The 27,561-nt window shown below is 36.1% G+C and overlaps 1 protein-coding gene and 1 long non-coding RNA gene across 4 annotated transcripts; one reads left to right on the top strand and one right to left on the bottom strand.

Annotated features, from left to right (window-relative positions):
• The first annotated feature begins 824 nt into the window (after positions 1 to 824).
• On the top strand, positions 825 to 4,029 carry LOC131954423 (uncharacterized). Its single transcript, XR_009388770.1, has 3 exons — positions 825 to 968; positions 2,189 to 2,283; positions 3,841 to 4,029. It is a non-coding gene; the product is annotated as an uncharacterized LOC131954423 (long non-coding RNA).
• A 13,687-nt stretch (positions 4,030 to 17,716) lies between these two features.
• LOC131954416 (serine/threonine-protein kinase RIO1) lies at positions 17,717 to 27,390 on the bottom strand. Of its 3 annotated transcripts, none has more exons than XM_059318078.1 (17): positions 27,231 to 27,390; positions 22,914 to 23,046; positions 22,635 to 22,657; positions 22,342 to 22,442; positions 22,011 to 22,071; positions 21,849 to 21,867; positions 21,479 to 21,659; positions 21,106 to 21,167; positions 20,801 to 20,881; positions 20,570 to 20,656; positions 20,213 to 20,350; positions 20,015 to 20,118; positions 19,721 to 19,893; positions 19,093 to 19,185; positions 18,753 to 18,806; positions 18,140 to 18,361; positions 17,717 to 17,840 (listed from the first exon to the last, which is right to left on the bottom strand). In XM_059318078.1, the coding sequence occupies exons 2-17, from the start codon at positions 23,027 to 23,029 to the stop codon at positions 17,736 to 17,738; spliced, it is 1,620 nt and encodes a 539-aa protein (XP_059174061.1). In that variant the 5' UTR covers positions 23,030 to 23,046; positions 27,231 to 27,390; the 3' UTR covers positions 17,717 to 17,735. The 3 variants fall into 3 exon arrangements, with proteins under 3 accessions (XP_059174061.1, XP_059174063.1, XP_059174062.1); XM_059318080.1 differs by having other exon boundaries at positions 22,914 to 23,032; XM_059318079.1 differs by having other exon boundaries at positions 22,914 to 23,047; positions 27,275 to 27,384.
• Positions 27,391 to 27,561: the final 171 nt, after the last annotated feature.

Genomic DNA, 27,561 nt, shown 5'->3' with positions numbered 1-27,561 from the left:
TTCTACGTATATTAAAAGGAATATAATTAAGCTGTTATTACTTACGTATGGTAAATGCTGTTGATATTCGCCTGGGGATATTATCAGGTTTGTATGCTCAGCCAACACACACACGCACACACATTCACACCCACACTCACACTAGCCCCCACGCGCGTTCGAAGCTCATCTGGGTAGTTCAACAAGGGTAATTAGTCCTTTCAGATTGATCATTATGTCGTGAATGAGAAGAATTTTTATGGATAATTTTGCTGTTAGAACTCAGCCCAATTCGAATATAATTTTTTCTCCAATATATAATAAGTTTTTGTAGTGGCTGTTTCGTTGAGTTCATGAATTCCACATAGCAGAGAACCGAGAGTTTCTTTCTGAGCTTTGTTATGTAAAGTTTACTAGAGCCGCAGTAGAGAACCAGCATCCAGCCTGTGTGTCTACGGGCACAACCTGTATGGCCACTTTTTTTTGTCTACCTCTTTCGTGAAGAAAGTTTAAATAAAAATAAGACAAACAATACGAAACCTAAACGAAGAAAAAACTTTAGAAATACGTTGGTATTTTTTCAAACGAGAAAGTAAAGTAAAAGTAAAATGAAAATATTTGTTTCCTTCCTTAATAGTATAATCCGTTTACTATTATATATAGTAAAAATCAATAATTAATTTTATTTTTAAATGATGTTTTAGAAATTAATCAACTAGAACATGGAGATCTCAATTAGTGTAGAAATCAATTAATTATCTTGTGTCTCGAGGGGAGTAAAATAAGGTATTAACATCCACTTCTTTCAGGATTCTAAAAATAGCTGGCCAGAGATTTGAATACCCTGATGCCGTCCAGACGTTTTCTCGCTCTCTAGACAACTTACCTGGCCAGTGCGATGTGCCAGGTTGCCTTTGTACAATATTTAACACGGGTCTGGCGAGCTGGAATTAATGCATTTCCAGGCGATTTGTGGAAATAATGATAGGGTAAGTGACTTTACTTGTACGTTAGGAGAGTGGGGGTAGGGGGTGGGTGGATGGGTGGGTGGGCAGATTGGATGAATAGAAACCGGACAAATATTTATGCAGTCAATAGGGTGGCAGAGAGGAATGTAGAATCTATTGGCTAACTGGGGGTTTGGTCGATAGATTGAGATGCAGACATGTAGGTAGGTAGATATGTTGTGTGTGTATGGAGGGGGTTAGGTTGGTAGGTAGATATGTTGTGTACGTAGGGGTGGGGGTAGGTGACAGGTTAGTACATAGATATGTGGGGGGGGGGGCGCAGGTAGGTTGGTTGGTAGATATGTAGGGGGTAGGTTACAGGTTGGTAGGTAGATATGTAGGGGGGCAGGTAGGTTGGTAGGTAGATATGTAAGGGGGTAGGTAGGTTACAGGTTGGTAGGTAGATATGTAGGGGGGCAGGTAGGTTGGTAGGTAGATATGTAAGGGGGCAGGTAGGTTACAGGTTGGTAGGTGGATATGTAGAGGGGTAGGTTACAGGTTGGTAGGTAGATATGTAGGGGGGCAGGTAGGTTACAGGTTGGTAGGTAGATATGTAGGGGGGCAGGTAGGTTACAGGTTGGTAGGTGGATATGTAGAGGGATAGGTAACAATTGGTAGGTTGATATTTAGGGGGAGGGTAGGTAGGTTACAGATAGATAGATTCTAGGCAAGTAGGTAAACATGTGGGCATCTAAGTAGGCCATTCTCTGAATAGGTTGTTAGATAAATATGTAAGTAGATATATGGTTGGTTAGGTAGGTAATTATGTGGTTAGGTAGGTAGGTAAATATGTGTATTGTGAGGTAGTAAAATGTGTATGTAGTTACGTAAATAAGTGGGTAGTTAGATAGGTCAAGAAATTAATTGATAAGTAGATAAGTAAATATTTGGCTAGGTAGGTAAATATGTGGGTAGGTGTAGGTAAGTAAATACATTGGTAGGTTGGTAGCTTAGTAAATATTTGGCTTGGTGGGTAGGTAAATATGTTGGTAGGTAGGTATATAAGTAAATAAACTGATAGGTAGGTAGGTAAATATGTGGGTAGGCATGTAGGTAAATATGTGGATAGGTAGGTAGATAAGTAAATAAATAGGTAGGTAGGTAAATAAATATATAGCTAGGTAGGTAGAGAATTAGGCAGGTAGGTAAGGTGTATAGACTGATAAATCCTATTCCTGTCACTAATGTTTTAACCTTTTCAGCTCTATACGAACAGTGACGTGACAAGATGACACTTGAAGGCTGGTGTAACATTTTGATGAAATATATTTTGGTTGTCTTCAACGCCATCATATTGGTAAGGCTAGATTCCCTCTTCTACATCTTACTTAATGTAGTTGTATTATTTTTTAAATAATTGTTTGAATGTATTTTAAAGATTTTAATAATTGTGAGCTGCAAAACAATTATTTGATTTTCATAGTAATGTAGTTGTTTTGTTTTATTTATTTTTTGTTTACACAACAAAAATATCTGATTTATAATAAAGATTTTAAAGTCGGGATGCCGGTTAAATACTATACAAATCCAGACGATGGCAAAAAAAAAGGTAGTTTGTTTATTTAGCCAGCCAATCGCAGAACAATAGACGCATTTGTTTTGCAACAATGGAGCCAGTTTTGTTGTTTTAAAGATGAAGAGTTCGTTTATTTAAAGCTCGCCTATATATTGGTGCATGTTAACATATGAATGAACAATGTAGAGTTGGTGCTGCTTTAGTGGACACGAGTTTTTACAAGCAATTTCTGTAGATGAAACGTCTGCTGCTATGCGATGGGGTTTGATCAAATCATGTTTCTTAATTTTTAATTAAATTCTATTAAAGATATTTTAGTTTCTCGTAAAACGGCATTTCCGATGACAATACAATAAAATCTCACTTTAAATCTAATCAGTAATTGAATTATTCACTACATACGTTAATTTAAAACTACTGCATACGATTAAAAAAGGAAACAACTGGATAGTAACGATCACTCATTCAGATCTGGATTGATGTTCATACTAAGTAAAGCTGAAATACACAAATAAAGGCATATAGGCCTAATACTCATCTACATGAAGGTAATATATCGCAAGCAGGTGATTAGTTTTGTAATAAAGGGACTAGTCCCATGATACTAAAGCGGGGAAAACGTTTTAAAAATCATATTAATATCTTGCTTTTAAATGCATTGGAAGAAAATAAAAACAAAATTAGTTTTTTTTCTTTAAATATAATAGTAACTGAGAATTGTAAATCCAAGCAGTACACAAATATCTAATTACCAGCAGTAAGCTAACTCATGGTACATGAACACACACACACAAAGTAACAAACTACTCACAACAATATAAAGTCCTGGCTTACTAGCAGTTTAATTGTCTTAAAACTTCTAACTAGCAGGTACCCAACTTTTCTTTTTCGCGTAATGACCACTTTTCATTAAAAAAAACACAGAGACCAACTAATCTGATACATTTGAAAAAGGGATATTTAACGCTATTTAAAACAGTATTTTTAAAACCTTTGGGGAACCCCCACCCCCACCCAAACCACCCACTCCCTTGGGTCGCGACCCATTGATTGGGAATCTGTGATGTAACTATTCGAACTATGCCAACATCTTTACCGACGCTAACAACACATCTCTCCCTGACGCTAACAACACATCTCTCCCTGTTCTATTGTGGGGTCTGCTCTAACAACACACCTCTCCCTCTTGTGGGGTCTGACGCTAACAACACACCTCTCCCTCTTGTGGGGTCTGACGCTAACAACACACCTCTCCCTCTTGTGGGGTCTGACGCTAACAACACACCTCTCCCTCTTGTGGGGTCTGACGCTAACAACAAACCTCTCCCTCTTGTGCAGATACTGGGAGCTATGGCCATAGGCCTGGGTGTCTGGGCCCTGACCTCTGAGTACGGGGCCCAGCAGATGCAGGTCCTGACGGGCACGGAGCTTCACGAGAAGGCGTGTCTGATGCTCATCACTAGCGGCTCCGTCGTGAGTCTCATCTCCCTGGCCGGGTGTCTGGGCAGCCTGCTGGAGAGTAGGGGCCTGCTGGGACTGGTGAGTCGCCATGGTAACCATGTTTGTGTGTCTGTGTGAGTGTGTGTGTGTGTGTGTGCGAGGAGGGGTTTGCTAGTGAGTTGCCTTGGAATGCATGTGTGTGCGTGTAAGCGTGTATGCGTGCACGTGTGTTTGTTAAATAGGTTTGATAATGAGTTGCCTTAGCAACTGATAGTATTGAAGTGGATGCCTTCAAGAACTGGTGCCGCCTTAGCAACTATTTGTCTGTGTTGATGGGGTTTGTTTTGAGTTGCCTTATCAACCATTGTAATAGAGGGGACTTGTTAGGGGCTGGTAAATCACCATGGCAACCCTTTCTCTTTGGTTATTCAGGGGTTTCAGTCACCATGGCAACCATGTGCGTGTGTCTGTGTGTCTGTGCGTGTGTGTATGTGTATGAAGAGAGGTTATCCAGTGAGTTGCCTTGACACCTATTGTTATGTTAGGGCTGATCAGTCGCCATGGCAAACTTTTGGCAATAGTCTTCAAGACTCACGAGTCTCCAAGAAAACAATGTATGGGGAGTGGGAGATTGATATTCACTCTAGCTGCTGTATGTGAGTTGGGGGGATGTTATATTTGGTGTCACCACGGCCGTCTTACAAACGGGTCTGTACAAGTTGGAGCTGCAGCTAACGGCTGAGCTTAACTCTGTGAAAGTCTTAGCTCACTTCTTGGTTTGAATGAATGTAAGAATGCGATAAAAATCTCAGGTAAAGTCTGAGCTCAATTTGGAAGACGTATGAGCTTAAGTCTGGTTTCCTCTGAGCTTATATCTGAGCTAAGATCATGAGCTTAAGCGCCAGCTCTGGTTTCGTTTAAGCTAGGAAGCGATATGTGAGCTAAGTTCTGAGCTCAAGTTGAGATCAAGTATTTATAATTATAAACGATGATCGGAAACCCCAGCTCACAGTCAGACTTATATTGTTATCTTTACCAAAATATCTACCGGAAAATTCCGGTTAAACAAAAGTACACTAAAAAATCCAATCAAAGATAATGTTAACGGATAGTACCGACCAAATTAATATTGCTTCTTTACTTAGGTCCAGAGGCGTAGCGAGGGGGGGGGGGGGGGGGCGGGGGGTGCGGACCGCACCGGGTGACACCATTTAGGGGGGTGACACCAAGGCAAAAAATAGCAAAATATATAGAGAAAAACTTGAGGGGGGTGCAAATCGAAAGTTTGAGGGGGGGGGGGGGTGCAAATCGAAAATTATAAAGTTTGTCCCCGGGAAGGGCTTCTATGCCTCTGGGGGGTGACACCCTTAAGTGCCGCACCGGGTGACACCCGACCTCGCTACGCCACTGCTTAGGTCCTTATGGTATTCACGTTTAATTCCCTTTTTTTAAATTAAAGAAAAATATATTTGTCTTAATTTTACCTTACTTGCACAATCTACCTTTAATAAAGGGAATCTCAACTTCTATAAGAATGATTTAACAACTGTGGTTAGCCAGATAGCATAAAATACCAGATCGCGGGGGCTTTATTTCTTATTTACAATACACAACCCCCTGTGATCAGAGATTATGTCAGACATCTCAACGGTAGGGGAAGAAGGAAGCGGGTCACTACCCACCCCCACCCTCCCAGCGAAATAGAATTTATATACAAACAAAAATATATACTATAACAAGTGTCCGTCCATCCCCCTCCCCCAACCCTAAACATTTAAGGCCGCCTCCACCCCCTGGAAAGTTTCAAGTGGTCCACCGCCCACCCTTGGAGAAAAATATCTGAAAGAAACACTACCACGTGATTATGAATGCCCCCCCCCCCCCCCCCCAGAGAAAATATCTGAAAGAAACACTGCCTGTTTTAGAGTGCTCCCTCTCCCCCCCTTCCACCCCCCCCCCCACGGAGAAAATATCTGAAAGAAACATTGCCTGTGATTTAGAGTGCTTCCCCCCCCCCCCCCCCGGAGAAAATATCTGAAAGAAACACTGCCTGTGTTTTAGAGTGCTCCCTCTCCCCCCCTTCCACACCCCCCCACGGAGAAAATATCTGAAAGAAACACTGCCTGTGATTTAGAGTGCTCCTCCCCCCCCCCCCCGGAGAAAATATCTGAAAGAAACACTGCCTGTGATTTAGAGTGCTCCTCCCCCCCCCCCCCGGAGAAAATATCTGAAAGAAACACTGCCTGTGATTTAGAGTGCTCCTCCCCCCCCCCCCGGAGAAAATATCTGAAAGAAACACTGCCTGTGATTTAGAGTGCTCCCCCCCCCCCCCCGAGAAAATATCTGAAAGAAACACTGCCTGTGATTTAAATATCCCTGTGAATTCTTACTTCGGCCAAGCTTCCGGTCATCATTGTAAAACGAGCAGACGCCACCCAACTTTTGCTGGGTGTTTGGGGCTGGCGAGAATTAGGCCAAGGTGCGTGAGCGGACCACAAGTGGACGGTGTGCACTTTGCACGTGCGTGTGATTGGCCGATACCTGCTCACGTCTGCCGTGAAGACAGGGGCGATTACAAAGTAATCTTTTTTATATCGATACTCGTTGGTGTCGAATTTAAAAATAGAAGCGTTCGATACTGAGAGGAGAAGGGGGAGGTAAGGGTCTGTATCGAGGAGAGGCTAATGCTTGTATTGAATCTCAACAGGATGTGTTGACGGTGGATGTGGGTGGTGGGAGGGGAAGAGGGGTGGGGAAGAATCGGGGCAGGGGAGGGATGTTTATAAAATTAGGATCGAGATATACGCAGAGATATACAACTGGTATTCGTTGATTGTTTTAGACTCTTTGAAGCGTTTAACTTCAGTTTTAAACTTTCATCTACGGTTATTTTAATATATCATGAATGATTGGTAGAAGCAATATATTTTTAGGTATAGAGGGACCGGGTGGTTTTTCCATATTAATGGTCTTGATATATTCTTTTTTTATTAATAAGATTATTATGGTGTAATGGACTAGGGTTGGGGTTAAGCATTAGCATTAGGTTTTGTTAGTTACAAGAATGATCCAAACATTTTAAATTATGAATGACATACCTCTAACTTAATGTCTACCCCTCCACGACCCCTGCCGTTCCCCCCCCCCCCTCTCCCCCCCCCCCCTCCACCTTACACTCACGTACACCGTAAGTCGTAATTTTATTTCCGAAAGTCTGAGATAGGACCCAATTCTGATGGTAGCCAGAGTTGAAGGCTGGGGGAGGGGCAGCGGCGGTTGGACCCAGTACTGGATATAGTACTGGGCATCGTACTGGTCATAGCTACGGAGTATAGTACTGGACACAGTACTGGGCATAATACTGAGCATCGTACAGGACAGAGTACTAGGCATAGTACTGGGCATAGTGCTGGGCATAGTACTGGGCATAGCACTGGGCATAGCACTGGACATTATGCTGGACATAGTACTGTTATATTACTGTACATAGTACTGGGCATAGTACTAGGCATACTATTGGATATAGTTCTGGGCATAGTACTGTACATTGTACTGGTCATAGCGTTGAACATAGTGCCGACAATATAATGCCCTTCTATTGAGATATGTACTGCGGCCACGTCGACAGATGAGCTCTACTGCCCTACTGACCCGGCTCTATTTCATTCTTGTTTGAAAAGTTGCTGATCTGTGTTTACTCCGTCATATTTTTCTCTACGTCTGTTAGTGCTAAAAAATACGGTGTAAGTCAGCATTGTAGAACACCATTTCGTTTTGTTTAGGCTGGGGGGGGGGGGCAGAGTAAATTCCCCCCCCCCCCCCCCGAACGAAATGAAATTTATATCATTTATATAGAAAATATATTCTTTTAACAGTGTCCGCCCCCCCCCCCCGAAGAAAGTCTACCGCCCCCCCCCCCCCCGAAAATTTCAAGTGCCCCCCGGAGAAAAAAGTCTGGAAGAAACACGGGGGGGGGGGAAGGGTTGGAGTGGTTTTATGGAGGAACTGGATATGAAATATTGTATCGCACCGCTGTTTTTTTTTTAAAAATAAACAAAGGAAGAATAAAAATGTGATTAGAGCTAAAAGCTCTGTATGATTTCTTAGATTCAGTTAACGAGTTTGGTAAAATTATGTAACTTTTTAAATCACGTGACAACAACCAGTTACAGATACCAATTTAAGTAATGGAGTAGTAATTCGTTAACGACATTATAGAAAATGCCAACTACCAGTCTTGTGTGTATGTGTTTCGGGAAAGGGGAATGGTGTGTGTGTGTGTAACAGTGTTTCTTCCGGACTTTTTTCTCCGAGGGGTGCACTTGAAATTTTCGGGGGGGGGGGGGGGGGGGTCGGATTTAAATTTCCAGGGGGGGGGGCGGACACTGTTAAAAGTATATATTTTCTATATAAATTCCATTTCGTTCGGGGGGTGGTAGACTTTCTTCGGGGAGGGGGACGGTATGCCTGAAAGAAACTCCGGTGTGGAACAACTTTGTAAGATTATCACAGTGAAATAGGGGTGACCTGGTTATTGAGGGAGGGGTTTTCCTAAAATCTTAAGTTATGTATATATATATATATATATATATATATATATATATATATATATATATATATATATATATATATATATATATATATATATATATATATATATATATAATGTAACTTTATTTATTACATGGGCATTATGTTAACTTTTTTTATCACCAGTACATGGCCATTATGGTGCTGATTCTAGTGTTGTTTCTCATCTGTGCAGTTGTGGGATTCTACTTTCGAGAAACTGTAGGTACATTTTGTTCTTACTCTCCTTACCTACACTTACAAACTCATTCGTAGCTTGATATTAGGTTGTTCACTCGCAGAGTGAGGGAAGAGTTAAAAGTTGGTTTCGGTTTTTTGAACTTGCTAGGTAATTTGCTGAAATTGTGTGAACTGCAACTGCTCTGACAATAATGCATCCACGAGTTAGGATTAGCGAATTTTTTTTTTAAAAATCAATCGTTTTAGAGCTTAAAGATTGGTTGTTATTGGGTTCGTTTTTCTTATCGCGTATAAAATATGATAGATTTTAAAATTGTTCAACTATTCCTTATGGCCTTTTCAATTGATTAGTAGATTCTCGATTTCACCTTATTTTTAGGACAGTTGATGGGATTATTATTTTCTAGTAAAGACGTTTCTTGATTTTACTTTTCTTGTAGATTAAATAAAAGAGTTTCTGGATTGTTACAGCTGTGTTTCTGTATTGTTACAGCTGTGTTTCTGTGTTGTTATAGCTGTGTTGTTTCTGTATTGTTATAGCTGTGTTGTTTCTGTATTGTTATATCTGTGTTGTTTCTGTATTGTTATAGCTGTGTTTCTGTATTGTTATAGCTGTGTTTCTGTATTGTTATAGCTTTTGTTTCTGTATTGCTATAGCTGCGTTGTTTCTGTATTGTTATAGCTGTGTTGTTTCTGTATTGTTATAGCCGTGTTTCTGTATTGTTATAGCTGTGTTGTTTCTGTATTGTTATAGCTGTGTTTCTGTATTGTTATAGCTGTGTTGTTTCTGTATTGTTATAGCTGTGTTGTTTCTGTATTGTTATAGCTGTGTTTCTGTATTGTTATAGCTGTGTTGTTTCTGTATTGTTATAGCTGTGTTGTTTCTGTATTGTTATAGCTGTGTTGTTTCTGTATTGTTTTAGCTGTGTTGTTTCTGTATTGTTATAGTTGTGTTGTTTCTGTATTGTTATAGCTGTGTTGTTTCTGTATTGTTATAGCTTTTGTTTCTGTATTGTTATAGATGTGTTTCTGTATTGTTATAGCTGTGTTTCTGTATTGTTATAGCTGTGTTGTTTCTGTATTGTTATAGCTGTGTTTCTGTATTGTTATAGCTTTTGTTTCTGTATTGTTATAGATGTGTTTCTGTATTGTTATAGCTGTGTTTCTGTATTGTTATAGCTTTTGTTTCTGTATTGTTATAGATGTGTTTCTGTATTGTTATAGCTGTGTTTCTGTATTGTTATAGCTGTGTTTCTGTATTGTTATAGCTGTGTTGTTTCTGTATTGTTATAGCTGTGTTTCTGTATTGTTTTAGCTGTGTTGTTTCTGTATTGTTATAGCTGTGTTGTTTCTGTATTGTTATAGCTGTGTTTCTGTATTGTTTTAGCTGTGTTGTTTCTGTATTGTTATAGCTTTTGTTTCTGTATTGTTATAGCTGTGTTTCTGTATTGTTTTAGCTGTGTTGTTTCTGTATTGTTATAGCTGTGTTTCTGTGTTGTTATAGCTGTGTTTCTGTATTGTTATAGCTGTGTTTCTGTATTGTTATAGCTGTGTTGTTTCTGTGTTGTTATAGCTTTTGTTTCTGTATTGTTATAGCTGTGTTGTTTCTGTATTGTTATAGCTGTGTTGTTTCTATATTGTTATAGCTTTTGTTTCTGTATTGTTATAGCTGTGTTGTTTCTGTATTGTTATAGCTGTGTTGTTTCTGTGTTGTTATAGCTTTTGTTTCTGTATTGTTATAGCTGTGTTTCTGTATTGTTATAGCTGTGTTTCTGTGTTGTTATAGCTGTGTTTCTGTATTGTTATAGCTGTGTTTCTGTATTGTTATAGCTGTGTTGTTTCTGTGTTGTTATAGCTTTTGTTTCTGTATTGTTATAGCTGTGTTGTTTCTGTATTGTTATAGCTGTGTTGTTTCTGTATTGTTATAGCTGTGTTTCTGTATTGTTATAGCTGTGTTTCTGTATTGTTATAGCTGTGTTGTTTCTGTATTGTTATAGCTGTGTTTCTGTATTGTTATAGCTGTGTTGTTTCTGTATTGTTATAGCTGTGTTGTTTCTATATTGTTATAGCTGTGTTGTTTCTGTATTGTTTTAGCTGTGTTGTTTCTGTATTGTTATAGGTGTGTTTCTGTATTGTTATAGCTGTGTTTCTGTATTGTTATAGCTATGTTTCTGCATTGTTATAGCTGTGTTGTTTCTATATTGTTATAGCTGTGTTGTTTCTGTATTGTTATAGCTGTGTTTCTATATTGTTATAGCTGTGTTGTTTCTTTATTGTTATAGCTGTGTTTCTGTATTGTTTTAGCTGTGTTGTTTCTGTATTGTTTTAGCTGTGTTGTTTCTGTATTGTTTTAGCTGTGTTGTTTCTGTATTGTTATAGCTGTGTATCTGTATTGTTTTAGCTGTGTTGTTTCTGTATTGTTTTAGCTGTGTTGTTTCTGTATTGTTATAGCTGCGTTGTTTCTATATTGTTATAGCTGTGTTTCTATATTGTTATAGCTGTGTTTCTGTATTGTTATAACTGTGTTGTTTCTGTATTGTTATAGCTATGTTTCTGTATTGTTATAGCTGTGTTGTTTCTGTATTGTTATAGCTGTGTTGTTTCTGTGATGTTATTGATGTGTTTCTATATTATTATAGCTGTGTTATTTCTTGACTAAACTATTGTTCCAGCTGGAGAAAGAACTGGCCAAACACCTGAACGTTACACTAACACAACACTTCAACGTCAACTACACCAGTGAAACTTTCAACAAGCTCACCACTGATCTATGGAACAAATTCCAAACAGAGGTCAGAACAGAACATCCCAGCTGTATTTTCACATCATTAAATTGAATGTAACATGTTTATTGATTGAGCTTTAGTTCTTTAGTACTAATGGTCACGTGGGACAATAATCACAACCATGTCATTGTTGTCCTTAAGTCATTAAGTCCTCTTCCGTGTACAGCGCCATCTGTTTAATAGCCATTTTGATGTCATTTATCAAGGGCCAATTTAACCACATTTCTTTTGGTGGGGAGGGATTAAAAATATAACATAAATAAATATTGGCCGAAAATAAGTTTAAAACCAAAGGATGGGGTTTGTAAAAATTTTTAGACCCTTTACCACAACGACTTTTTTTTTATTATGGTTAGTAAACAGAAATGTTACAATAAGAGTCACAACAACAAAAAATTTGTTTAGAATATGTCTCAGGTGGGTTTGGTGATGACTTCTGGTTAGCAATACAGATGAGATTAAAATTGTTATTTTTTCCTCTTTCCTCTTCACTGTAAGGTAATGATAGAACTACTCAAATTGCCAATGTTGGGTCAGTTTAAGGATTACAAATAGGGCTAGTGGTGCACGATAATGATTACGTTTAAGGTTGTCGCTCATAAAATATCAGCCAGGGTTGGCAAGTTTCTCATTTAAAATTTCCAAACCAGTCCACCATAAATAAGGGTTAGAAAGTTTCTAATTTAAAATGTCCTGACCAGTCCACTATGAATCAGGGTTGGAAAGTTTCTAATTAAATATTTCCTACCCAGTTCCACTGTTGTGGTGTGAGTGGGGGTCTAACAAGCAGCCTGTCGTGGCACCTGTACCAGAAGAGCCAGTGGTTCCTCAACCAGATAGGTACGTCCTCATAGCTTCACGTCTTACTCTATTTACCCATATGTATAGGTATGTATCGAATGAAAGATTATATATATGTTAAGTATTATAGATATTTATATATATGTTATATAATCTATAATGATAAATTTTATATTCATTGTATTTGATATATTTATACATAACACATAAACACATAAACTATGTATTATATATATATATATATATATATATATATATATATATATATATATATATAAGAGAGAGAATAAATTTTTTTATAAAAAGTTAAATTTACCGAAAATATAGATCTGTGTATAAATATATCATTACATATTATGTATTTTAATATTAATATATATACATATATATGAAGGCCAATTGCATATACACATTTTCTGTTAATCCGACCACAATGAGAATCGATCATTACGTCCTAATAAACAAGTGGTCTAAATTTACCGGAACATGCTATATTATATACCAAAAATTAAACATATATTATAATATTAAATCAACATCGCTCTGCTGGTTCCTACCCCCCATACCATCCACCCACCCCCCCTACCCCAGGTCCAGATGACGTCAAAGACTACGTGCCAGACAGCTGCTGTAACACGACCCACTGGAACCTGACCGACTGCCAGCGTCTGCGTCTGCAGGGCGACGGTGACGTCATGCCGGTGCAGCGCGAACCCTTCCGCGTCACCAAACCCAACCCTGCGCTGTATCACGTGGTGAGTGTACGCGGCGACGTTTGTCTGGTGATGGTGTGCTCTGTTGATTTTCTGGTGATGGTGTGCTCTGTTGATTTTCTGGTGATGGTGTGCTCTATTGTGGTTTTAAGAAACCCTGGTGAGCGATGTATTGATTATTGTGAAATCAACGTTGGCTCTATGGCTATATGACCTATACGTTTATGTTTGAAAACGGAAGTCGAGAAGGCAAGCTTAGTGTAAAGACCACGCTCCATTTGGAACGCAGCCTATATATATATATATATATATATATATATATATATATATATATATATATATATATATATATATATATATATATGCATAATACTAATTGGTAAATACGCGTTTGATATTTTATTGTAAAGTGGCACCCAAGCTTATGTTCTTTTGTTATTACATGTTTTGAAAGACTGATATTAAAAAAAATGTGGGGCCCAAATATCCTGGGCTTCGGGCTGCTACCTTGTAAGCCCCTTCCACACCCAATCCCCTTAAGACGCCACTGACTTGACTAAAGCCTACTCTCGGCTCTCTTCTTTTTCCACCTTTTATATTTTTGGTTCCTGAATCGTTTGCTAAAACCTTTTACACAATCTTAATGGTGAGAATGTTAACGGCAGTAAAACAAAAAATACAAAGGGCTTTTCGTTTTATTGTATAGTCTTTGACTCACACGATCAAGTCGATGTTTTAAAATAAATTGTAAATTATTGATTGCTGTTCAGAAGACAGAATCGGTAAGTAGCGAATGAATAACCCTCCGTGTGATTGACATTTAAAATTCTGTCTATCTAGGGTTGCTATGACGCTGTTCGAGAAGTCATCTCAACAAATAATGTGGTCATCGCTTCTACAATACTAGTTTTAGTGGTCATTACGGTAAGTTTAGCCTACATGCAGAGTTTCTTCCTGGCATCTCTTCGAAGAAAGTCTACTACTTTAGCGTGAAATAAATGTTATATGTTACGGCTTCAGACTGACATCCATCTAGCTCAGTGGCGTCGCTATGTCGGGTGTCACCCGGGTGCGGAACCTCATGGTGTCACCCCCCCTTCCCTTCCGAGATCCCGAGAAGAAAAAATGTATAGGCCTATGTATATATATATATATATATATATATATATATATATATATATATATATATATATATATATATATATATATATATGGTCTACATAGGCCTACATATAGTTGTAATGTTGTAATTGATGTGATCCCCACCTATTTTGCCTAATGGCGTCAATGTGTGCGCACATTACATCAATCCACTTATTAATTCATGTGGAAAAAGCATATTTTTCAATGTAAATTACTTGATTTTGTTGTCACCCCCTCCCCAGTCGTTGATTGACTTATTAGGAATTCAAACTCAACAAACTTTTTTTTCCTCTGTAAATTTTGCAGTGGGTGTCACACCCCCACCCCCCAGTGATAGTTTTAAAGTGTGCACAGTTTATAGTAAAGATGTATTTCTATATTCAGTTATAAATACATGTGGATTAACTCTTATTAATCATTGATTGAACTGCCAAAAGCATATTTCTTCTATATATTTTGCATATTTTTGCCATGGTGTCACCCTTCTAAAGTCTGAATGGTGTCACCCGGTGTGGTCCGTACCTCCGTCCCCGCATCGAGACGCCTCTGACTAGCTTATCCTTAGTATATCTATTTGATAATATACCAGACCGCACTTTGTGAAATGTATGATGGGTAATACCAGATTTTAAACTGCTGTCTACAGGTCACCTGCATCATTCTAGCTGCGTGCATCTGTATGGAGATTCGATACTATAACTACATTGTGTGACATCGGAGACTCGATACTACAAGTACACAAAATCACTATAAAATTGATGATACCGCTACTTCTTGTAATACATGATATTCGATACTACAACAACATTGTGTGGTTCTTGCTATTCCATACTCTACTATACCAAGTGACATTGGAGGCTCGATACTACAAGCACACAAGGTCAATGTAGAATTGATACTACAACTACTTAATGTAATACAGGATATTCAATTCTACAACAACATTGTATAATTAATGATATTCTATACTATAACCTGGTGTGTCTCGGGAAGTTCGATACTACTACTGAACGTATAATACAAATATTCGATACTACAAGTACATCGTGTGATAGGCAATTCGATACTCATGATATTCGATACTACAATAACATCGTGTAACACGTGAAATTCAATACAACAACTACATTGTGTTACAGGATATTCGATACTGTGACTACATTGTGTGACAAGCGATATTCGATACTACAACTACAACATGTAGTAAGAGATTTAATACTACAACTTCGTGTAACACATGGTATTCGATACTACAACTTCGTGTAACACATGGTATTCGATACTACAACTACATCATGTAACACGTGGTATTCGATACTACAACAACGTGTAAGATTCGCTTGAACAACTACGCCGTTTGTCCCAGACCAACTCAATTTATTGCCAAATGTAAACAAACGTCGTTATTTTAATGCCGTGCTGAACACATCGTTACCACTAACGTCGTTATTTTAATGCTGTGTTGAACACATCGTTACCACTAACGTCGTTATTTTAATGCTGTGCTGAACACATCGTTACCACAAACGTCGTTATTTTAATGCTGTGCTGAACACATCGTTACCATAAACGTTGTTATTTCAATGCCGTGCTGAACACATCGTTACCATAAACGTTGTTATTTCAATGCTGTGCTGAACACATCGTTACCACAAACGTCGTTATTTTAATGCTGTGCTGAACACATCGTTACCACAAACGTCGTTATTTTAATGCTGTGCTGAACACATCGTTACCACAAACGTCGTTATTTTAATGCTGTGCTGAACACATCGTTACCATAAACGTTGTTATTTCAATGCCGTGCTGAACACATCGTTACCATAAACGTTGTTATTTCAATGCTGTGTTGAACACATCGTTACTACAAACGTCGTTATTTCAATGTTGTGCTGAACACATCGTTACCACAAACGTCGTTATTTCAATGTTGTGCTGACCACATCCTTACAACAAACGTCGTTATTTCAATGTTGTGCTGAACACACCGTTACCACAAACGTCGTTATTTCAGTGTTGTGCTGAACACATACCACTAACCAAGAGCTCAACTTTTCAATGAATGAATTTTTCATGTTGTAGTTAACTTAATTTCAACAATGAGTGATTTTTTGTTCTGATACATTTCCCTTTTAAGTCAACATTTCGACATCGAAACCATCATTTTTTTTTTACACAAGGCCCATAACTCAAGATTTCCTCATTGAATGAATCCATTTTGCAACAAGGGCCCATAACTCAACATTTCCTCATTGAATGAATCCATTTTGCAACAAGGCCCATAACTCAACATTTCATCATTTAATGAATCCATTTTGCAACAAGGGCCCATAACTCAAGATTTCATCATTTAATGAATCCATTTTGCAACAAGGTCCATATCTCAACATTTCGTCATCAAATAAAATGTTTTTGACACAAGGCCCATAACTTAACATTTTCTCATCGAATAAATCTTTTTTCTAGTAGTTTTCTAGTCACTAGCTTCATAATTCAATATTTCTACATCGAATTAATATATTGTCACAAGTCTCAAAAATCATCATATGAATCTTCAAGCAAAATGTACTTTCACTTTTTAACTAAAAGTTTTTGTGTAAGGCCATATAACTCAACCTTGCAACATCGAGTGCATCATTCAAGTACATTTAATCGTGTAAAGCAACTATCATTACTACTCTCATTTCAACAATCGAAGCATGGTGTTAAAACTATTTTTAAAAACCCGAACTCATTAATATAAAATACTCATTCAAATTGGTATTAAAAGGCCCATAACTCAACATTGAGAGAATCCAGTTCTCATAGCTCGGACTGACTCAATAAGTCTGATAACTCTCACTAGTTTGTTATGTTATTGCCCAGTTAAGACTGGTAAAATAGCTTTGGTGGATTGAATCAGACTCTTCATGTATCAACCTTTTTAAGAAATAAATGTCATGAATTTAATTTTTTTTTCCCCATTTTTTAACAAGTATTTGCACCTATTTTTTAAAAATAATCAGGATCTATAATTGAATTTCTTTTTTTGCTATTTATTTGTCACACTAAATGGTTAGCCACAATATTTAGCTCTATAGTAAGAACAACCCTTCTTTTTCAGAAAAGATCTAACCAACACAATGAAATCATTATGATCTTTTGTTGGACTTTTTGTTTTGAATTGTCTGGAATAAAATAAAAACCTCATGGTGAAAACATCTGTATATAGCAGCAGGTGAAAATATTTCTCATCTGATTTACAGCACATGATGACAGCTCCTTGCACACATTGTTATGTGTAGAATAACATGATCGTGTAGAATGTAAAGATTATTCTAGAATTGTTTTGATTCATGTAACAAATTTTTCAGAGTAGAAATTTAGAATGTCATTGTGTATGTTTGCAACAAAATGGCATCAAATGTAATTTAATAAATGCAGGGCAGAATGATCATATTATATGTGTATATTACATGTGTTTATGTAGAATAGGATGGCTATGTATGTACAACACTGCTAACACCAGTATGACAACATCACAGACATCTGACAGAGCTAGAGATGAACGTCAACAACCAATTGGAATTAGATTAAACTTTTATTTTTTCAAAGATCCTAGCTTGACTTGTCTTTTCTTTATGTGTTTCGGTATCTTTGTCTGTCTTTTTTCTTTCTGAGCTTCTTTTACTTGTTTCTTTCTTTCCTTTGAACAAAAAATACAAACAAGTTAATACTTCTGAGAAAAATTTATAATTAAAAATAGTTAACACATTTTTATATACAAGTTCTGTTATCCTAACGATCTGAAAATAATGGATGTATGACAAAAACTAACTAGTTCTGACCTAGGTGTTTGCCAAAAATATAAAATCCTAACCTAGAAAAATATAAAAATTTAAGTTTTATACTAATACTTTGTTTTCCTTTAAACAATAAACAAATGGAATCTTTAGTAAATAGTAAAATATTTCTAACCATTGGAAAAAGTGTGCTAAAACCTACTTTTTTGTCCTCGGCTGACTCATTCTTATGTCTGGCGGGGTGCAACTTCTTGCTGTTCTTGCCATCCTCATCCTCACCAACCTCTTTCTCCTGTCCATCACTGTCCTCTCCAGCCTCTTTGTCACTGTTCACAGCACCATCATCTTCATTGCTGTCATCATCATCATCATCCTCATCTTCTTCTTCATCCTCAGCTCCAGCTTTTTCTAAAAGCTCAGGTATCTTTGAAAACAAAAAAGAAAGAAAAATTTAAAACGACAAATCATACACAAAAAATAGATGATATACAACAACTACTTCAATTCAATATCAAACCATAAGAAATCTGTTTCCAACACTAGAACATAATGTGGCTAACACAAAGCCAAGTCAGTTAACACAGTGCAGAAGCTTAGGGAATATATATTAATGATATGCTAATATGATAGTCCATTTTGTGCTCTTATAGCAAATCTGTTTGCTACAGCTACTGTCAGAAGATATGTATATACTAATTTCCATCTTTATAGTAAGTTTCTCTGTCTAAAAAAAATGATAAATATTTCACTCAATAAATGACCCCCTAAATGGAAATTCCCCTTCTAAGAATGTTATCAAAAAATGAAAAGTTCACCTTGCTGGGTCCACTCAAGTCTGACCTCAAACCTGTCACAGTGTGGTACAGCACCTGCAACAACATGCAAATATAAGTAAAACATTAGTAGGTAAGTGTCTGTCATATGTTTGTGACATTTGAAACATTGATTGGTAAAGACAATTGAATCAGTAAAGCAAGACATTTAAGTATAATAATGCTGTATGTTGATATAACAAAACCATTTTGAAATAGAATTTGAATGTTGAAAAAAAAATTATTTAATCTCACAAGTTGCTTCTAGTAACACTTGACAAATTCTAAAATATTAAATAATTATAAAGTACATTATACAGACAAAAAAAACCCCAGACATTACCTGTTCTCCTTCAATAGTTTGAGACCTACGCACATCCCTCTCTATATCTACAACTTCATCTAAAGTTCTTGGGATGAAGGCTCTCTTAAACACCTGCAGGAATTAAAATGCTACTAGTTATAGACTGGGGTTTAGCTAGTAAATATGGAAACATTTTCCCTAGCACAACCAGATCTGTTAAACATTATAACAAAATACTTCCTAACTACTTTGTCTTTCAGACTGTTTCAGCCAGGTTGTGCAGAGCATATCAATGGCTAAACTAATCACTTAACAGTTTTATTACAACCAACAAAATCAAGGGGACAATGAGGTTGAACGGTAGAGCACTTGGCTGCTAGACCAAAGGTCTTGAGTTGGTATCTCAAATCAGACTGGTGACTGTAGCATGTCTCCAAATCCACCCAGCTCTGATGGGTACATGACTTAGGTTAGGGAAAAAAATTGACAGGGCATAATGCTGGCCGACCACATTATTCCTTCATGTGCCGAGGTAATTAAAACTCGACTTCATCTGCCCCAAGTGTTTTGGGCATGATCGGGAAAAGGTGATGATGAACACAAACCAATCTAATACACACTAAAAAACAAAGTGATAACACTAGTGATAACAGAAACCCCAATGTACCTCCTCATCAATTTTCTCCTGTTCAGAAATTTCTTCATGTGACCTGTTGGAGGCAATGTTCATAGACTCCTCAAGGTATTTGTCAATATTCTCTGGTGTAATGTTGCTGTCTGTCACAAACTCAAACAGCTCTTTCACTGTCATTGTTGGGACATTTTTCTTTCTAAAAAATTCTAAAGAAAAAAAAAGTATGGTATAAAAATACTGTTGCAGCAAACATGTTTCAAATTTACTTGGTTAAAATTAGTTTAAAACTGTCATAGTGTGGTTTATGAACAACATGGGTAACTGTACCTGTAACATTGGTAAGATCTTTACGCAAAAACTCCATAGCATGTGGATGGTCATGTTCTACAGATTGTGACACATCGATGATATATGCCTTGCCTTTACAGTACCTTCAACATAAGTAGATAAATATTGTTTTTTTTTTTAAATCAAACGTTCCTAAATCACATTACATTAAGCAATGGCCAATAGATTTCAACTCACAGCATATTGAATTCACTAAGATCACCATGGATAAGTTTGCACTCGTGGTAGAGTCTGCGCACCATCAGGATGATATCAAGGTACAACTCTCTGGCTTTTGATTCTTGAAGTGTTGCATCCTTCAGTAAAGGAGCCGCTCTGCAAAGACAAAATGGTACTTTTAAACTACATGTCTCGTCAATTTATGCTTTACTAAATATTCATGGCAAAATGGTTACAAAAAAGTATATTTAAAAAAAAAAACAAAGTTTTATGATAGCTGAGTCACAAATTACATTTTCAAATATCTTACTTAGACTTAAAAGCTGGTCCAACAGAATCATCTCTAGAAAAGATGATTTAAAATCAAATACTTACACACCATCTTCTCCTATGAAATTCATCAGCAGTACATTATTCTTTAACAAGAGAGGCTCTGGGCATGGGATTTGAGCTTTGTGCATTCTAAAACAACAGAACAGAGGTTACTAGTATAAATAATTTGAATAGATGTGTTACAATTAAGTTGGGACGACTTCAAATTGTTGTTTTTTTAAAAGCAAATAAAAAATATATATAACTAATATTTCATGAAACATTTTAACAAACCTTAAGAGATTTCTCATTTCTTTCTCAGCCCAAAGTCGCACCATTTTTCTTGGATTTGATTTGCAATAACCATGTCGAAATCTGTCAAATTATGATGGAAAAGTGTGGCTATAATTAACATGTTTATAACTATTACAATAAATCACATAACACTATTAATTTTTAAAAATATTAATAATTGATCTAGATCATCTAAATCTTTCACTTAAAAAAAAAGGTTATAAAAGTTTCAATTTGTGATCACTGTAGGACAAAAAAAAAAAACCTAAGCTTAGCAAGGGACTTTTGAAATGATGCAGTTTTACCTGAATTCTCCACTAACATATCTGTCTCTGTCTTTGAATATCAATATTGATGTTTTGTAAATCTGATGAAAATATGAAACATTAAAAATGTGTTTTTGTAAAGAAATCTTCTGATGAAGTGACTAACAAAGCAAGCATAAATCATCCAGTAGAAATTTTGTCAATGCTAAAAAAAGTAAAGTTACTCTTTCAGACCTAACAGTCAATGGGGTAGATGTAGCAGAGTTCACCTGATCCTGTGACGTTAGCATAGGAAGAGATGACATGATTTGTTCTAGCAATTGTGCTATACTGCCCATTATAAATACCATATGACGATTAATTTAAAAAAAAAAAGTTCATCCAGTAAAAAAATGTATAATTTTAAACCAACTTTAATGGCTTTATCTGTGCCATCTTTAGCAGTAGCATGGTAAACATTGGCTTCTTTCCCTGTGCTGATGGCACCATTGATCTCCAGTAGTGTCCCTTTGCTGAGCATTCTGTAAAGGATCATCCTAGTTCTGGGGTCTAGAACTTGTTCAACAGTTGCTTGCTGAGATTTATCTCGTCGCCTGAGGAAAATATTTTTACACAGTAGTTCAAGCTGCCTAATTATTTAAACAGTAATAATTTTCCACAAACTAGTCATTAAAAAAAACATTACTACTTTCACATTATCAAGATTAAAGTTTATATTGAATAATAATCACAAAACAAACTATTAAGACATTAAAAAAAAAATTGATTAAATGATTACATACCTTCCCTTTTTGTACTCCCCTGTAAATAAACATCAAATAAGATAAGTAGGATTTTTTCAAATTCATTTAAAAATGTGATAGATTAAATTTTCAAAAAATGTATTTACAGTGAACAGAGTGCTTATAGCTAACTGATTAAGCTAAACGTTTTAGACAACATACCAACACTGATTTTATTGACTTGTGTGTGGAGCTGCCCATGGTTTGAATGCTGAGACTGAACCTAGAAAAATATATTTAGAGTAACTGCTGACACTTTTTAATTCCAGGAGGACAGGTATTTAAAATCTGATTACATTCAGATATGGCCATGGCCTTACTTTTTAAACAGAGTGTTTAAATTTTTAAAAGTGTGGTGTAATGTTGTTATTATAATGAAAGTTGGACTATAAGACATGCTATATTATAGCATTGTTATAGAAACTAACTAATTAAAAATCATACATTCACTTACATTAAAATCTCTAGCAAAAAAAATCATACATTCACTTACATTAAAATCTCTAGCAAAATTTGTATTTAAGTCTCTCAACTCTTCAAAATCATCATCGTCATCATCATCATCATATTCTTGATATCTGTTACAATGTTCACCTAATAGAAATTAAAAATTGTTTTTTTTTATCAAACAATTTAAATTTATTAACTAGATCTCAAGAACTAGATTATCCTTCAACTAACCACCAAAATCAAGTTTAATCACATATGTATTTTCCACTTGTACTTTTATAAAACACATACTAACTAAAATGTCAAAGTAATTAATGTCATTAAAAATAATCTCACCATAAAATTCTGTGCCAAAGACTCTGAAATCAATGAAATTAAAAATATAAGATGGTTTAGAAACAATGAATTTACACATATTGATAAAATCTCATGTTTTTCTGAAACTAAAAAGATCTTTGAATATCAGACTAAATTACAACATTAAGATTTAAAGACCCAAATACATTAAACTTTTATTCACAGAATGTACATGATTCCTGAGAGCCTCAAATTACATGATATCAAAATGTATCAATCAAGCGGCCAAGCCTATTAATTTTAGTACATTTTACATACTTGGAAATTTTATCTGCTGCTGTTTTATTTTCTCCACTATCATCAGAGTCAGCATCATCAAACTGTCCTTCAACTTCTTCATCTGCATCCCACTGTTCTTCTATTTCATAACTCATTTTCTAGATTTTGTAGGCTATAGAAGTTGAAATAAATCATTAAACAATTCACTTGTAATTTGTAACATTAGGCCATTATAAATACTACATACATAGGGGCCTAAACATTTTCACTGTTTTGAAAGGGTGTGGGGAAATTGCGAGATGCGAAAAGCGAAATGGCGAGGCGGGAAAATGCGAGAAGGGCGCGAAAACGGTTGGTCACGTGACTTTTTGTCTCGCACTTTACCACAACTCGATACTTACGCTGGGTGGTGTTGAAATGCGAAGATTTCTGCGAAAAATTTACCGCACCCGATTTTCAGTGGTTTTTGGTCCAGACTTCAAACACGTTTTCTTTACATTGTTAAAGCTTTCGATTTTTCGTCGATAGACATACTAATGATTTGTGAACTCCCCCCCCCCCCTCCCCATCTTTTGTGTCGATTTAGAATACCACCTTGTTCGAAACCGACGGAAATACCGCCGACGATAGATCAACTTCTTTCTTTTGTGTGGAACGCCGAAGCCGCCTGATTTACCGTCTTTGAAGATCGCTGTGCCGCCGCAAACATATTTTGTATTGTTGCATAGAAATGTGTGGCATCACACTATAAAAAAGCAATGTTAGAAAAACGATTTTAGATGTTTTTCGCATTTTAGAAAACTGTTTTAATAAATTGTAATAGGAATTGATTAAATTACTGTTTTTGACAGAAATTAGACAAGATTTTGGGAAAATATCGATGTTTTAAAAAAATTCAACTGCAATTTTGAGGGGGGTTGTAGGCTGAGGTGTGACGTCATTTTAGGGGGGGGGTTCTGGATTTTTGTGAAAATGTGTTACAGAGGGGAGGGGGAGGGGGGTAAAAATCGTCATTTATGGATGACCCCTTTTAGCTATTAAATGGTAGTTTTGTCGATAGCGGACTTTATTCAGATTATCTACAGACGCACATTTTTTTCCATTATGTTCATATTTGTGTTCTGTGTTAGCACAGTATAAATGGGAGTCTAATGAACTGGGTTGGATGTACTATGTGTGAAAGATGGTGTGACGAGGTGTGTTTGATTAATGCTAGGACTGTTTCAGAAGATTTTGTTTGTAAATTTTGTTTGTAATTAAAATTACTTAATAAAAAATAAATTACACTTTTTAGAATTGTTTATACTTTTACACTTTTTGCAAGTACAACAATCCATGCATACATGTTGCAGAATATCTCTCCTGCTGACAAAATTATACCAATTCACAATGACACAGCTCACGTTTGTATAAACATGAGCGGGCTAGATTTTTAAAATTAATGCCGACTGAGACGGGATTTTCCTCTCGCTAACGAGAACGGACGATGACAGTGGCACAGCAACGATGTAAGGATTTTTTAATAGATCTAGATCTAGATATAGATCTATCTATCTTCTTAGGGTAAAACTCCATTTTAGCGTAATTTATTCTCCGTTGCTTGTTTACCCCCAGTTGAGCGTATTTTATTATAACAACCGAAACACACCAAAACATTAGGAAAACACGATTTATTTTTTGTATTGTATTTTTGTTTTAGCAAATGAATAAAATGAATGTTTAAAAAACACGACTTATTTATTTGTATTGTATTTTTGTTTTAACAAATGAATAAAAAACAACAAAGAGACTGACTGAAGTGCTTTGTTTGTTGGTTACAAAAATAGAGATGCACACTTTGTACAATTAAGTGTTCCAATTTCAACTAAACTGAATAAAAGTATTAAAAGGCACAATGATGCTGCCGAAAGTGGGCCGAGGGGGGGGGGGGGGGGGGGGGGGTGGAATTTGGTGACTGATGGCTTGGAGTGTTAGAGAAAGTGTGACAACTCACGGTGTCATTTTAAAAAAAATAATGTTAGAGGTCGTCCATAAATGACGTCACACTCGTAGGGGGAGGGGGGGTCCGTAATTTTGTTACGGTGTGTGATGAGAAGGGGGGTTCAGATGGTGCTACGTCATTTTGGGGGGGGGTCTTGCTTTTTGTGACGACACGCCTTTTTTTACGATTTTTACCTCCCCCCTCCCCTCCGTTACACGTCGTCACAAAAAGTCAGACCCCCCCCCCTAAAATGACGTCACACCTCAGCCTACAACCCCCCCCCCCCTCAAAATTTCTGTTGAATTTTTCTTAAAACATCGATAATTTTTCCAAAATCTTGTCAGAACTCTGTCAACATAGAGTATTTTGATCAATTCAATTTACAATTTATTAAAACCGTTTTCTAAAACGTGAAATAACGGCTAAAACTTGTTTTTCTAACATTGCTTTTTTATAATGCAAAAAAGGGACGTCACACCATCTGAAACCCCACCCCCTCCCCCTCATCACACACCGTCACAAAATTGCTGACCCCCCTCTCCCTTACGAGTGTGACGTCATTTATGGACGACCCCACATCAATTTTTTTTTAAAGTCAGAAATTTACTCATACAAAAAAGGGAAGGATGGTAGATTTACTATGAATTTAAATAACATACAACTCTATAGTAAAATATTTTTTTCAGTTTTAGCAAAACTGTCAAATTAAAAAACACAGAGTTTGTACATTTATTGCATAAATACAAAAATATAAAACAGAATGATTAACAGTGTATCAGTTTCACCATGAGACAAATGCCTTTTCTTTAAAATACAATAAAAATAAACAAGTCGTGCTTTTTAAATATTCATTTTTATTCATTTGCTAAAACAAAAATACAATACAAAAAATAAATCGTGTTTTCCTAATGTTTTGGTGTGTTTCGGTTGTTATAATAAAATACGCTCAACTGGAGGTAAACAAGCAACGGAGAATAAAATACGCTGAAATGGAGTTTTACCCTTCTTAGTATCTATCTATATATGTATATAATTTTAGTATATATAATAAAATCTAGATAAAAAAATAACAACATACAACACTCGTGTTAAAGGGTATGGCTACATGCTAGTTTATTTTAAAACAAAAAAAAATAATTTAAATAAATAAAGATGAAAAAAGCATGAAAAAAAACTTTTTTTCGCAAAAAGTGTCTTGCTATTTAGTATTTACCCTTGATTCCGCAGGTATGTCTCGCATTATCTTCTCGCACTTTCCCGCCTCGCCATTTCGCTTTTCGCGTCTCGCAATTTCCCCACACCCGTTTTGAAATTTAATCAGTACACTCAGTAGGCCTACCCACTAATAAATAACACTAATACTACTAATAGGCCTATATTTTTAATATAATATTAGTAGTAGGCCTAGAGTCTACATATTAGGCTACATATTATAATCTAGATTTAGAATCCTATAATAGACCTCTAGTATAGCCGTAGCCTAGAGAGCTAAAGTTCATAAAAGTTGTTATTTTTTTAAGTTTTTAAAAATAAAAACTAAAAACAAAGAAATTAAAATTAGGCCTACTAATTACTAAATCTAGAATAATCTAGACTAGAATCTAGGGTAATCTATCGTTTTGGGTACGTAAAATCGCCCGCGGCTATTAATGTACGAAAACGTTACCTCATTGTCAAGGCTTTAATAGAAGTATATTGTCATGTGTTTGTGTCAAATATTATAGATAAATGAATAATAAACCTAAATCAATGGCTAAATATATCGATATAGGCCAGAAATTAACTCTAAACAGCAGTGTCTGAGAGCAAGATTTGCTATATAAACAGCAGCCATTTGTAAAATAGAGTGACTTCCCCCTGAATCTCCCGCTAAAAGCTTATAAAAATAATACTTAAACAAGATGGCTGCTATAGTAAATGAGCATGGTTGCATCTGTTGGAAACATCGCTAGTCTTCATTTATTACGGAAACGTTTTAATTCAATTGTTTAAAAACAGGTACATAAATGAAACAAGGAAACATTTTTGTATTTTAAAAAACATAAATCCTCCTCAAAATGTGAAATAATTATTAAAATTTAAGGAGTCACCTGGTGTTCACATTACAAGTCGCGGGCGATTTTACGTACCCAAAACGATAGATTACCGAATCTAGATCTAGATCTAGACTAGATACTACTAGTACTAGATTCTAGATCTAGATCTAGGTCTAGATCTAGATCTAGTGAAAATTCTAGACTTAGAATTTAGTTTAGAATCCTAGTAGATCTAGATCTAGATTTCTAGATCTAGATTCTAGAACTAGATTCTAGATCTAGATCTAGGGCTCTAGCTAGATCTAGACTTTTTATAAATGTTACAAAACGTAATATTACTAAAAGAAATCCTGGGTCGAGTTCTATTAAAATAACGTCTTTCCACAAATTAATCTTTTGATTTTAACTCCTGGTGATTGAGCAACGTGTTGCAATTCTAAGTTTCTTTCGTATTGTTTATATAAAATCTCTAGATTCTAGATCCAGAGATCTATAAATAAAACAGAGAAAAACCGTTAGCTTATTCGCAAAAGAGTGCCAGAACGGAAGTAATGCTAATTGGAAGCAGGGGGAATAATAAAATAATTGTTTTAATAGGCCTAAACAATTATTTTATTTTATAACGGTTAAGCTCCACATAGGCTACAAAAGTACAAGTAGTCACCGAGGC

This window comes from Physella acuta, unplaced genomic scaffold (genome assembly GCF_028476545.2).
Source record: "Physella acuta isolate Inbredline_101_S28 unplaced genomic scaffold, ASM2847654v3 ptg000997l, whole genome shotgun sequence".
Taxonomy (NCBI): domain Eukaryota; kingdom Metazoa; phylum Mollusca; class Gastropoda; family Physidae; genus Physella; species Physella acuta.
Note: the sequence above shows the minus strand (reverse complement) of the source record. Positions and strands in the feature narration are given on the sequence as shown.

What these genes read in the sequence shown, in the direction of transcription:
- LOC131954416 (XM_059318078.1), bottom strand. Translation starts at nt 23,029, where the DNA reads ATGAGTTATGAAATAGAAGAACAGTGGGATGCAGATGAAGAAGTTGAA. An exon ending in AGATCTTACCAATGTTACAG is followed by an intron (nt 19,894 to 20,014) that starts GTACAGTTACCC and finishes TTTTTTCTTTAG; the next exon opens with AATTTTTTAGAAAGAAAAAT. An exon ending in ACTTGAGTGGACCCAGCAAG is followed by an intron (nt 18,362 to 18,752) that starts GTGAACTTTTCA and finishes TTGTTTTCAAAG; the next exon opens with ATACCTGAGCTTTTAGAAAA.